This window comes from Thalassophryne amazonica, chromosome 19 (assembly GCF_902500255.1).
Source record: "Thalassophryne amazonica chromosome 19, fThaAma1.1, whole genome shotgun sequence".
NCBI classification, from domain to species: Eukaryota; Metazoa; Chordata; class Actinopteri; order Batrachoidiformes; family Batrachoididae; genus Thalassophryne; species Thalassophryne amazonica.
The window spans coordinates 15,915,790-15,930,438 of NC_047121.1; the positions used below are offsets into that span (position 1 = coordinate 15,915,790).

The 14,649-nt window shown below is 39.9% G+C and overlaps 1 protein-coding gene across 4 annotated transcripts in view; it reads right to left on the reverse strand.

Moving 5' to 3' along the window:
- The window catches only part of slc4a11 (solute carrier family 4 member 11), a 333,676-nt gene that overhangs the window by 84,503 nt on the left and 234,524 nt on the right, over positions 1-14,649 (reverse strand). For all 4 annotated transcript variants that reach the window (XM_034159880.1, XM_034159879.1, XM_034159878.1 and 1 more), the window contains 2 exons: positions 4,060-4,141; positions 1,064-1,187 (listed from right to left, as the gene is read on the reverse strand). In XM_034159880.1, coding sequence (XP_034015771.1) covers positions 1,064-1,187; positions 4,060-4,141 — 206 coding nt within the window. The remainder of the gene's footprint in view (positions 1-1,063; positions 1,188-4,059; positions 4,142-14,649) is intronic.

Here is a 14,649-nt window from a genome sequence, read left to right on the forward strand (position 1 = left end):
CAAAGCTCAACTCTATACTCAATAACAGTGTTGCTATGAGGCGGAAGTCTTGTAAAATAAAGCAGTGCTGACTTATGGTTTGGTAACCATGGAGTTATTCTCTCAGTATTAATTTTATATAAATAAAATTAATACTGAGAGAATAACTCCATTAATTTTATTTATATAAAATTAATACTGAGAGAATAACTCCATTAATGTCAATTCTGTCATTTGTAGAAAGTTCAAATATAACACTTATCTTTTAATTTTAAATAATGCACTAATTCTGAAGTTTTGTAACAAACACAAACAGATGGGATTATGGGTAAAATGTGACTCCGCTAACACTGATTGGTTGACTCATTCATTCTATGTAAGACAACATGTTAATGTGAGGTGTGTCATGTGTTGGTGTTTACAGCTAAATGTGCTTTTGTAAAATATGCCATTTTTTATTTGTAAAAACAAAAAAAAAGGCATTTTCAAAAAAAAGCCTAGCTGTAATTAGATAACCGTCTGATATAACCAGTGTCAAAATAAATAGAACACTGCCATGATCTACTGGTGCCCAGACGCTCAGTACTTAAGCTGGGCTTACACTGTGTGAATTTTGGCCCTTTTTCAGCTGATTTTTCACTCGTGCAAGAATTTTTTGGATCGCGCCGAGTTTCAGCTTAATCGCGCGTCCCACGTCCTGCATCGTGCAGTATACATGGAATAACAAGCTGCGTTTAACCTCTCACAACCACCTCTTGATCGGCAATCATATGGTCAGATGAAAATCAAACCTGTTTGATATTCTGGTCGGCCGTCGTGAGGGTATCCCGCTGCTGAAGTGCTACAAGCGTCCAACCTCTCAACCTGAATAAAACCAGTCAACCTATTTGCATTCGCAACTGACAAATATTACGTCTCTGAAGATGTGGCATCAAAATTCATGCATATGTTCACACTGCATGAAGTTTTACTGTTTTACAGTGTTTAATGGTAATAGCTCATATGTGGAAAAAGTTACATATTAATAAATCCTTAAAAAGATACATTCCACTCATTACTGACTCACTATGGGGGTGGTACTCACCATTTTGAGAGGTGCTAGTATCAGGATGACATAGCGCACCTCGCAGCAGTTCTCCCCCCAGTTCTGTGGCCTCTCCAGGCGGGAAATGCACACGTGACGCCTCTGGAGACTCTTCACATTGCAGCTGGAGCAGACAGAGAGGGAGGAATTTTTATAAATGTCATCGACTCACCTCAAAGGTAAACCACCTCATTTCCATAGATTAACCTCTTTGCAGCAACAGTTACACAGTGAGCTTGCATTCCCTTGTACACAAATGCCCACATAGCCACATAAATATGCAAATACATTCACATGAAAATGCACAGACATCCTCATTTACAAACAATTGTAAACTTACTGGTCAAAATACAGTTTATTTCACACAGCAGTGACAAAATGATGACTATTTGAAAGTTTGTTTTTAAAATGTACTCATAAACATTAGGAATGGCCTGATGTTTCCTTTTGCTTCAATGTTGGTGACGCATTTATAACTTCTGATTTAATATTGTTGCAACCTTATCTACAATACAAATCCAATAAAGGAATTGACATGTATGAGAACTGAATAATAATGTATTAAGAAGAATCAGAAAACAACATCATTATTTAATGGTCTTCTCTAAATACTGCAAATATTCTATAACCAGAGGAGCACTGTTTTCCTGACCAAGACTCAAATGACTGACTGACATTGGAACTCATTTTATACATAGCATAATACACAGTGCCTATGAATAGTATTCACACCCTTGGGCTTTCATACATTTTAATTTATTTGCAAAACATATACTCTGTATTTCTAAAATGATTCTCTTCAAACTCAAATGGGAAACAAATCTCTATAACGTGATATAAATTAAATAAAATATCAAAGGCAAATGATGCGACCTGTCATTATGTGATAAACTTTAGTACAACAAGTAAATCCTCACTTTTACAGCCAACTTTCTTACAAACAACTCAGGATATGGATACATGAAGACTTCTAAGTTACTGAATATGCCCTGGATTTCATTTACATCAGTCATTAATAAATACTAACACTCTAAGGTAAATGTTGTTGGAGTATGCAGTTCTTGTTTACTTGGTAAAAACTGGCTCACTGGCTTAAGGTGCTGGAGGTCACAAGCTGATGAATCCAACAGGACCACATCATCTGCCAAAAGCAGCGATGAGACCCTGAGCCCAACAAACTGAAGACCCTCCTTCTCCTGACTACACCTCCATATCTTGTCCATAAATACCACAAACAGGATTGGTGATGAGGCGCAGCCCTGGGAAGGCCAACCCCAACTGGAAATGAGTCTGGCTTAGTGCCGAGTACCCAAACACAGCTCTCACTTTGTGAGTATAGAGATTGAATGGCCATGAGAAGAGACCTCCTCATACTACCGCAGCACCTCCCACAGTATCTCCTGGGGTACACGATCATATGCCTTCTGCAAGTCCACAAAACACATGTAGACTGGATGGGCATAGTCCCAGTGCCCCTACAGGATCCTCCTGAGAGTGAAGAGCATGTCGGTTGTTCCACAGCCAGGACAGAACTTGCATTGTTTGTCTTCAATCCGAGGTTCGACTATCCCCCGAATCCTCCTTTCCAGCACCCTGGAGTAGACTTTACCAGGGAGTGTGATGTCCCTGTAATTTGCACACACTCTCTGATGCCCCTTTTTTTAAATATGGGGACCACCACCCCAGTTTGCAACTTCTTAGGCACTGTCCCAGACCTCAACGCAATGTTGAAGAGACGTCTCATCCAAGACAGTCCCTCCACACCCAGAACCTTCAGGTTTTCTGGACAAAACTCTTCAACCCCTGGGGCCTTGCCACTGCGGAGTTGTTTAACTACTACTACTTCAGTGACTTCCACCAGGGAAATGGATGATGATCCCCCATCATCTTCCAGCTCTGCCCCTACTATAGAGGGCACTCCAGTCTGAAGCAAGAGTTCTCAAAGTGTTCCTTCCAGCGCTAAGCTCATCAACCAATCCATGAATTCTGCGTGACTCACAATTTTGTCCAGTCACTGCAATCTTTCTACAAAAATCGGTTCCCAGAGGCTCAGTGGTTAGCGCTCTTTCCTCACAGCAAGAGGTCTGGGGTTTGATTGCACCCGTGCCCAATTCATTTCTGTGTGTCAAAACTTGCATACATACAGTGCTAAACAGAGCACTGTACTTGTTCAACAATAAAATGAATCTTCAGGAATACAACTTGCCTAATAATTGTGCATGCAGTGTACACCCCATAACTGCTGTGGCTCATCTCTGTACTTTTATTATTTTTGAAAATTCCAATTAGGCATTTTGTCTTGCATTGTACTGAATGTCTATTGTTCAGTACACAGTGGAAGAGGATCTAGGACCACCTACTTTCACTCAACCAGAACCAAACCAAACCAAAAGCTTTTTACTTTCCTCAGATGACCCAAAAACATGATCAGGATGATACCAAAATAAAAAAGTCAGATATTCAAGATGTCATCAAAAATGGCCAGCAAAATATGTTCCATTAATAATTTGTTTATTGCCATGGTGCATTTTAATGGAAGCCATTTTGGATACCATTTTGAATTTAAAACTCTTCACTTAAATTATTTAGGCAAAAATATGTTCACTGAGATCTAAAACTTTTCTTCCATGTCAGTCTTTGAGGAGGGAGAGAACCTGCTCTGATGGCCATTTTAATTGCAATCTTGAATATCTGGTTTGAGACCAGTTTCCATTTTTTCCTAACATCCCAGTTGTGTGTTTAGGGTCATCAAAGGAACCTTTTTTAGATTAGATTAGATTAGTAAGCAATATATTTCAAAATTTTTACTCACCCAAAAATTCACTGTTTTGATAAAAAAAAAGGGTGATATGTTTTATTTTAATACATGTAGATGTAAATACTCTGAAATAACAGCTGACATTATAAAGTCAGTCATTTTTTTTTACATTTTTAATAGTCTTTTTCACTGACACACACACACACACACACACACACACACACACACGCTTACTTACAGGATGCAAAGCCAGGACTGCTGGTATTGGACTCCGGTTGCAGTGGCTGTAACACCTTGGATCGTCTCTGACAGCAAGTGGACTGTAGGGCAAAGTTCAAACAAGTTAGAGAGAATCAAACTCTTGACCATTTCAATCACTGGCCATGCTCATATGTTCCATTGGACACTGTTTTTGTATGCACACATTAAACAGGGATCAGTAGCTGTTACCCCTGCATCCAACAACATGGGCTTCACTATAATATGTGGCACACACTCACACGCACACAAAAAAGACTCTACTTAGCTATTTGACAAAATTAAAAATTTTCAAGCTTAGCACATGTTCAAAGAGTTTATGATGTTATTTATTTAAAATGGCTATGGTATTGGTGTCAGCCAATATCCTAAAATATCCAGTCAAAATCTAGTGCTTTATCTCCTGTGCCAACGTCTACATCAGAAGTAGCTAATGAGCTTCAGAGGATGAGGCCAGTGCACACTGTGTGCAAACAACACACCACAGTGAGGAAATAATGATGTCCATACAACCCCTGGTAACAGGAATTAAACAACAACAACAACAAAATTCATTACACTCTCATGTTTACAGCGTGATAATGATTACACATGGACAATGTGGGCAAAGCTGACGCCAGCGCTCTGTTTCCTAATAAGAGGAATCCCTTCTGATTTTTCATGCTAAGAGAAATGGTTATTAGTGTGATGGGGGTTATTATCCAACGCCACACAAGCTTCCACAGAATGTAGCGACTTCCACAAACCCTGCCACAAGATTCAGCCTGCTTTGTTCCTTCTCTACTCATCAGTGCTGTGAAAATTATAGGGTGGAAATGTTTTGTAGCGTATGCAGCAGGGAAGATCATTTCCATATTATCTTGATTTTTCCCTGGCAGTGGGTTTTCCAGTCTCCGTTTCCGTCGTTCCCTGCCCGACTCACTCACACTCTGACTCACTGTATGTCTCGCTCTTTTTCTCAGACTGCCATGCTGTCTCATCAATAAGGTATCCTCCATTCATGCCAGAAAATGATGAGTGTCACCATGACAACAGTATCAGAGTGTTCAAGGAGAGAGAGAGAGAGAGAGAGAGAGAGAGAGAGAGAGAGAGAGAGAGAGAGAGAGAGAGAGCGAGCCAGGAAGAGAAAATGGATGAGGGGGGAGAAGAGAGGGAACATGTAAAGAAAGATTAAGAAAGAGAATGTAGGAAAAATAAAATGTTATACCCTGAGAAAGCAATAAAGAAGAATCAAATGTGGCACTTAAAGTTGAAGAGAGTGTGTGTGTGTGTGTGTGGGGGGGGGGGGGGGGGGGGGGGGGGGGGGGGAAGAAAGAGCAAACAAATGAAAGAGAACCTAGGTGGTATTCAGAGTGAAGGACATGGGAAGAAAAGGAAAAAAGAAAGGAATTGGGAGGGAGACAAAAAAAAGAAACCCCAGAATGAGCAAAACAAAAAAGAAAAACGTGAACAACAGAAAAAGGACTAGACAGGAACCTGGGGGGGAAAGACAAAAGGAAGATAAAGAAAGGTGACAAGGAGGAGACAGAGAGGATGAATAAGAAGGAGATACAGCAAAGTGGAAAAGTAACAGAAGTGAAGGTGGCGAACTGGGATTCAATTCAATTAACAGTAAGCCTGACAGCCATGTAATAATCAGAAGCTATCCAATACTGCACTGACACCCGGAAAAGGTGGAGGAAATACAAACAGAAGACAAGATAAAGAGAACGGCGCAAATGAGGACTGAGTACTGGTAACGGGATTGAAAACAAAAAGGAAAAAGAGGATGTATGTGTGTGTGTGTGTGTGTGTGTGTGTGTTGAAGGGGGGGGGGGGGGGGGGATCTATGGTCTTCCATCCCATCATGGTCATGAAATAAAATGTGAGGAGCAGGCTAAAGGCGCCTTTACACTTGCACGAATTTGATTCACGCACTTGTACGTACTCTGTCCTGCAGGAGAGTAAAGTTGTTGCAAACCATTGTAAACTGTGCGCGGCTTCGTGCAAGTTTGCAAAGAAAATTTTTAAATGTTCAAAATCTCTGTCACGCATTAATTTATCTGAACTTCACGTGAACATTGTGCAAACAATTAAAAAACTGTGAGTGTGATTTATTGTGTCAGCGCATCGCAGTGCAGCGCATCGCAGTGCAGCTCATCTGAACGATAACGAGATGTTAAATCTATCATAAACATACTTTTACAGCTATTCATAAGAATGAATGAACATGCAACTGTTTTACCAAGCAAGCTACTATAATATACACTTTACAAATAATTACCTTTTTAGACAGTTCCAAATGCTTTCTCCACTTCATGAAGTGCAGGAAAGAGAAAAAAGCTCCAGCTGAAATAGTCCTCTGTCATTCTGGAAGCGATTAGAGGTGTTTTCAACAGCCAAACTCAGAGAAAATGATTAATCCACTATGAAAATTTTTTTTTATATACAGTGTCCAGCGGACAAAGCGCGGCATCCAGGTGGGAACAAAGCGGGTGGCATTTTCACGTCAAAGTGTACAAGAGTGTGGAGCCAAAATGTGTGCAAATGTCAAGGCGCCTTAACACTGTTAGCCGTGACCCTCGATGGTAAAGTAGCTACCAACAGCATCATCAACAATCTTTACTGAGATTAATTTAGGAGGTTAACAACAAATCACAACACCAACAATTTTAGAAGTTGAAAGCTTGAGCCAAAGTGTTAACTTACATTTCTCACAGGATGTTTGGATTCAAGTGTAAATGACCATTTGTGTGCATTGCCAAATAGATTTTGAATCAGAAACTCTCATTTGGATCCTATTAAGTTTTTATTGTTCCTCTTAATGTGTGATGTTACACTGCAGAGATGAAGCAGTATTTCTTCAACAGTGGTTGTTCAGCATACAAGAACTGTAGATTGTGTGTGGGTTGCAGTGACATTTGAAAAAATAAATTCTTCTCCAGCTCCAACAATTTTTATTAACAAAATTACTATTCTGAACCCCAAAACGCATAACAAAAATTGATGGAGTGGAAAAATGGATGGCTTGGATGAAGTATGCTCCATCCTGCAGTGTGACTATCCAACCACTGGGATTTAAAATGTGAGAGGAGCAAGGACCCTTTCCAGCCTCACTGAATGGATAAACGTAACAACCAAAAGATGTAAACAAACTCTGAGAAAGGAAAGCAACAATTTGGTCACCTCATCCAACAACCTCTTGATGATCGGTTATTACTACATAGACAAAAGCAGGTTAAGTCCACCATAATAACAGATGGTTGTTGGATTTATCAATGTTCTCAGGACTCTGAGCACTGCACATTTCATTTGTCCATGCTCAACCCACAATTAATGAGCCAAATCAGGTGGGTTCATGTGATCTAAGAGCTGGCCGATCCAACACCACTTACATGACCTGGCTCATATGTTTGCATAGTAGGGAACAATGTCAAACAGGCAGTGGTGAGCATCCAAAGTGGCAATACTGAGATCCCTGAATTAGTGGAGGATGGCTCATTAAAATATACACACATTTATATTTATATTAAGTGAAATTAAAGCATTGATAATATATATACAAAATGCCAAAATTTGCCATATATTTGACATATATTGATACAAGTACGATGATTTTTATTTTCACAATGTTAAACTTTCATGAGAACATTAGTGGAGAAATTATTGTACAGTAATTAACTTGAAGATGCTGACTGCAACAGTACATAATGTACTACAAATGTTTTCTAATAATTGCGATAACACTGGAGGCTTTAAGCAAACTGCATGAAAGGAAAAAAAAGTCACCGTCTGGCCCTTCATCTAACTAACATGTATTAGCCATAAGGGCTCTCCCGATCGATCACGTGATCTGAAATCGGGCCCGATCACATGGTTTCAGACTTGATCGAAATGGGACGTTGCATCCCGATCAGGAATCTGATATAGATTTTATCCTCATTATTTTGATCAGCGCTATTTCAAGCTCATTATTGCAGATTAATGGGCCTTTCACACTGAAAGCATCGGAAGCGTCAGCGTTGTCAAGAATCGGTCTAAAAAGCATTATTTTCAATGAGACGCACTGCTTTTTAGAGGCGTCAGAAGTGTCATGGAGCATGCATTGCCGCTTGTCAGCAGACTGACACGGTCAAAGTTCAACCCAATCCGACTTTCGACGCTCTGAGCTGTGACGTAGCTTCACACTGTTCAATAGGAACGACGCGTTGGGCCAAAAAATGGAAGACTAGTGGCAGAAACCACTGATCTGTACAAAACAGAAACATGTCACAGGACTGCTCATTATAGAGCAGTTTTCTGAAGAAAAATCCTTGGAAATATTTTTTATTGTTTTTTACCTCAAAATTTCTGATTACTGTTAAAAAAAAGTTTACTTGATTGTTCAAGCTACCTCAAGGAGAAGTGCACTGTTTAATTGATAAATAATAAAAAAAGGTGATTAAAATGAAAATATTATATATTTAGCATTTGTTCATTGTTCATTCCGTTTTTTAAAGTATCGGATCGGGACTTGGTATCGGCAGATACTCAAAATCACATGACTCAGAATCGGATCGGGGCCAAAAATACATGATTGGGACATCCCTATTAGCCACGACACCATCATACGTTACCTTCATTGCTAAGTGATGTCGGCAAACTATAAACCTTAACGGGATGTAGAGGGGATTGCTGATGGTGTGATTGTTGTGTTTGTGATGCTGACAAGTAATTAAGACATTCACATTGGTGGTTGTCAGTTAGGTGAAGATTTCTGCACATTTCATCAGCTTTTGTTATGCAAACACTTCTGTATTCACACACACAAAGCCAAAAATAAAAGAAAAATAGAAATAAAAAAAAATCTGATGTTCAAACATTGCATATCAAATGTGACAAACTTCAATGGAAAGTAATGAAAAAATATGAGCAAGGCAAGGCTGGCTGGCTGCATTGCCCCCTTTGATCGTGTGGGATTCATGGTGAATTCTTTAACTACAATATCCACATGGTTTGAGCAAGGAAAGAATATTTTACAATTTCATATAGGGAGAATGCAGTCCGTCACAAATACTAGGAGAGGAAAAGTGTGAAACATGCAAAATGTGAAGCGCGTATGTACAGTATACGAATGAACACCATTTGGTTGTGTGCCATTTTGAACATGAAAAGCAAAGATGTGCAGGTTGGAAAAAAAAGATTAATCAGAAGAGCCTGATACAGGTCATCTATCTGTGTGTTCAAGAACCACAAACCCCTTTGCAAATCCCTCTGATTACATTATGATCAGGAATGACCTCAAAATCGTTGATCTTTGCGGCCTATAACATGAACTATAGTGTCACACACGAAAATAATTGGTTCTCTTGAAGTGGGGGGAAAAAAAGGTTGTGAAGGGCACTTAAAGGAAATTATTAAAACACAGGAGCATTCTATAGTGCAGTGGTCGATGAAACACTGTGTGGTAGGTATCCATCATAGCCAATGACCATACAGCACACTAACGCTATGATGATGAGAACGCCAGCAGGACTGGGTCAATACTCAAACTGTGATTATACAGAACAGTGGTTCTCAAACCGGTCCTCAAGTACCACTGAACCTACACATTTTCCATCTTTAACTGCTTTGCCACAAGCTGATTAGCTCATTCAGGTGTCTGTTAATTACAATTGAATAAGCTAATCACTTTTTGGTGTAGCAGGGAAAGATGGAAAATGTGTCTCTTAGGTGGTACTTAAGGACTGGAGTTGAAAACCACTAATATAGAGGGCTGTCAATTTTAATCTAAACTTATTTGCAAAATAATTACAATGGGAAATAATCACCCAATGTGAACATAAAATATCAAACAAGATTTTTGTACTATATATACCCTGAGCAAACCTTCCAACAACACTATATAGTCTTTATGTACATAATGCGTTTAGATATTTAGTATAAATTGCTAGACTTGTCTGGAAGCAAAGTCCTGTAAAGAAAACAAAATGCTGCACACTTAGTTTTCATATGGCAAAACTTCAAGTCTACTTCTGGACAAACAAAATGATTTGGTTAAACCAAAATAAACAAACAAAAGACCAACTTTGCCTATGAGATGCCTTTTCCCCAGTACACGCTGTTGTCCATCAACAATGTGTCCTGCCTCCTACCCTGTTCAGTGCTTGCACTGACTCAGTGTTGGGTAAGGGAGGACTCCATTGACTTGGGTACCACTGCCAGTGAGGGAAGGCTTCCTGACACTGAATGTACTTAAAGTGCTCATATTTGTGAAATCAACTTTGAGCCCTGATTGCAGCACTCAAAAAAATATAGTGAGGAGTTTGAGTGTCTGGTTTTGTAACAGTCTGGGATGAAAGCTAAAATCCAGGCTTTTTGTGACTTTGTGGTCTCTGGCATCAACAGTATCTGTATGTGGTGAAAGTGTAGAACTTGTCAATGCACTCAACTTGGCAGTGACATGTCCTTGGAAGCACATACTATGAGGTTAAGAGATATTTTGGAAAAAACCGTATGGAGTCATGAGGCTGCTGCTCTGAGATGCTTAGCAATGCTGATATCTCTGTAGAAGGATGACGGCTCAAATATTTAGGGTCCTGGTGCTTCCAGTCTTATTGTATGGTTGTGAAACCAAGATACTAACCAGATACCTAACATGCAACTGGATGTCTTTGGTACTTGGTCTGCCTGCAACAGTTTTTCCCAGTCCTTGTCCTCGGGACCTAAAATACTACACATAACATAACAAATCAGAGCAGATCAGCTCAGTGAGGTGTGTTCCATTGTTCAATCAGCTGTTGATTAGCTGCACATGTGACTGAGGAACAAATGGAAAATGTGCAATACACTGGTTCCCAAGGACCAGTATTGGGAAACATTACTCAGGAGAATTCTTTGGTACCAATGGAATGACTTTTTAACCAAACGAGCAGTTATTTTGATTTTTGTGAGGTGTAGTTGGAAGAAATGTTAATTACGACTTTTTAACCAAACGAGCAGTTATTTTGATTTTTGTGAGGTGTAGTTGGAAGAAATGTTAATTACAATACCACAGTCATGTGACATGTTTTCTTGAGCCTGCTGTACCCCGGTGGTGAAGCCACCAGTAAATGGACAAGGTCACGGAGATAACCACATATCACCTGGCTGTGGCAGATTCATGGCTACTTGTGAAAAATAGGGATGAACCACAGATCTTTCAGGGTGGGTGCCAATCTTGACCCAGGGTGAATCGTGTTAGATGAACCAGCCAAAGTCTGCCCTCACCTGACATCCTATCATTTTTTATAACAATAACACAGTGGTGTCCAAACTATTCCAGAAAGGGCTGAGAGTGTGCAGGTTTTCTTTGTAGCCACTGACTCCAGCAGGTGATTTCACTGATGAACTCATCCCACCTGCTCATAGGGATGTTAATCAGTGAAATCACCTGCTGAAGTCAGTGGCTGCAAAGAAAACCTGCACACTCTTGGCCCTTTCTGGAATAGTTTGGACACCAATGCAATAACAGGTGAAGAATAAAGGGATGTCATTGGTGCTGAAAATAGATCTGGTTGTATTACTGAGGTGTAGTTAGAAGCACACTTTCATTTATATGTGTCATCCTATCAACTCAACAACCTCAAAATAGTGCATATATCAGCATGGCTTAACAACTAACAAACAGTATTTTCAACTATTTAGGCAGTATCTGTTATGTCAACAAATTTTATGTCTTTTCCTCAAAAAAAAAATTTATTAGTAAAACACAAGGATTCATGACAAGTCAAACGTATGTCATCTTTGTTGTATGTTAATTGAAGTTTGAAACAAAGAAAATTTGGGAGAAGAATGATCTCAATGTTTGTATCCAACATTCAAACTCTTGGATGCTCATACGTTTACATACCCTGGCAGAATTTTTGATTTTTATTGCCATTTTTCAGAGAATATGAAAAATACAAAAACTTTTTTTTCCACTCATGGATCAGTGTGTGCATAAAAGGTCAGTAAGTTTCAGGGCTCTTGACAGACCCTTGCATCTTTCACCCAGTGTTGCACTGACATTTCTGGTTTCTGAGTCATAGGGAAAGCAATAGAATTGTCAAAGGATCTACGGGAAAAGGTAACTGAACTGTATAAACGGGAAAGGGATATAAAAAGATATCCAAGGACCTAGGAATGCCAATCAGCAGTGTTCAAATTCTAATCAAGAATTGGAAAATGAGGGGAAACCAAACTAAGGTCAGGTAGACCTACAGAAATTTCAGCAACAACTGCCAGGAAAATTGTCTGGGATGCAAAGAAAACCCACAAATATCTTCAGCTGAAATACAGAACTCTGAAAGAAAGTGGTGTGGCTTTTTCAAGATGCACAATAAAGAGACACTTGAAGAAAAATCACCTGCATGGTCAATTAGCCAGAAGAAAGCCATTACTATGCAATGCCACAAAGTATCTCACTTACAATATGCCAAACAGCATCAGAAAGTCATTTGGAGTGATGAGACCAAAACTGAACTTTTTGGCCATAACCATAAACGTTACATTTGAAGAGGAGTCACCAAGGCCTATGATGAAAGGTGCACCATTCCTACTGTGAAACACAGAGATGGATCACTGATGTTTTGGGGATGTGTGAGCTACAAAGGCACAGGAAACTTGGTCAAAATTGATGGCAGGATGTATGCAGCATGTTATCAGAAAATACTGGAGGAAAATTTGCACTCATCAGCCCGGAAGCTGCCCATGGGGCATACTTGGATGTTCCTATGTGGCAACAATCCAAAATACAAAGCCAAGTCAACCTGTTATTAGCTACAGCAGAATAAAGTGAAGGTTCTGGAGTGGCCATCTCAGTCTCCTGACCTCAATATCATTGAGCGACTCTGGGAGATCTCAAACATGCAGTTCATGCAAGACAGCACAGGAATTTATAGAAAGTGGAGGATTTTTGCAAAGAAGAATGTGCAGCTTCACCATCAGAGGAAATAAAGAGCCTCATCCACAACTACCACAAAAGTATCCAAGTTGTCACTGATGTTAAAGGGGGCAATACATGGCATTAGGAACTGGAGTATGTAAACTTTTGATTAAGGTATTCTGGGTAGTTTCTCTTGTCATTATGATTTAAAAAGAGCAAACACAGTTGTTTGACAATGAATGGCTTCACACAGCCACTAACCGTGAGTGACAAAAAGGTTTTTGCCATCATTCATATTCTCTGGAAAATTCTCACCCACCCACAAAACCTCAAATATTCTGTCAGGGTATCTTTTGTGGTATATTGTCCTCCCATCAGCACAGCACATATGCTTTACAAAGCTAACAGGGTGACAAATACTTCACTCTGTGCTTCTTACTTGCATGTTTTGTTGTCATGGCAATCCCTCATTGGTGAGGAAGACTGTCTCTCAATTGATTCCCAGATGGGATGGTGGACCTAGAGAAAATCTTCATCCACAGTCGATCTACAGACAGCTATGCATGGGTCTGTTTAACATGGGGTTGTCATTGCACGCTGACAAACAAATGGCCCTTAACAGATTGTTAGCCTGATCCAATGACTGGGAAATCCTAGACGATTGGGATCTGAGGGCCTTCTGAAGCCTTCATCCACATTCACTGCTGTTGTATTGACAAGCCATCATTTCCTCTGCCTGATCTGTCATTGAGGACTTCTTGTATCACCACAGCCCTGTTCAGTCTCTTATTCAGGGTTCCTATTGGGCTTTCATCATTACTGTAGTGGCCACATGGCACACAAGGTCACCACCATATATCACCGCAACAGGCAAACCCCTACTTGATCCATTATGGGGCTATTCCACAGGACACTGTTCCTTCCCGTTTCATCCTGAATAGCAAATGGGGGTGTCTTTTGAAACATCATAGTAACTTTTTAATCCATCTTTGTCAATCTTGAACAAACTTGGCTTACATAGTAGTTACAGCCATCATCAGTACCAGAATTGAAATTAGGCTCAAATTTTCAAACTCTTCAAAAAGTTCATCCTGATTTGTAAAATCTATACTAGTGCATGGTATTTCCCCGGTGTTTGTAGTCTTAACAGCCTCAGTCATGTCTGAACATCTTCAAAAGGGGTATTCCTAGTGAGTATAGCTTGAAACTTGTTTGATTGTGCTCCATCGAGGTAAATATTTGAAGCAGAAACAGTGTTTGTTGCACTTCTGGCTGAGGACGCAGCAGATTACTTTTATTTTCTGGCAGTTGCTAGGTCTGCACTTTATAAACCATCCAGTTGCCAGATCTGCCCTTTATAAACCAGCCTCTTAGATGGCAAGCCAGATTAAGCAGTTTCATCGCATTTTGGACTTTTTTGGATAGTGGGCAATCATAGTAGAACAGCGCATTGTGGAATAGGAGTGTTAGAACACGTGAACAGCCATACAACAGTCTGAAAACACTGGTTCACAACACTGATGGCAGAAAGATGGAAATAAGAACTAAAGAGCTCTGTAGCTCATGAGCAATGGCCCTGCTGTGATGCTGCACTGCAGTACACGTTTCATGTTACAACAATTATTCTAGGACTGCATAACTCGTATCGTGGCAGGATGTCATATCAGTGGTGTCTAACACTGTAATGACTAGGGCTTGTACAACCTG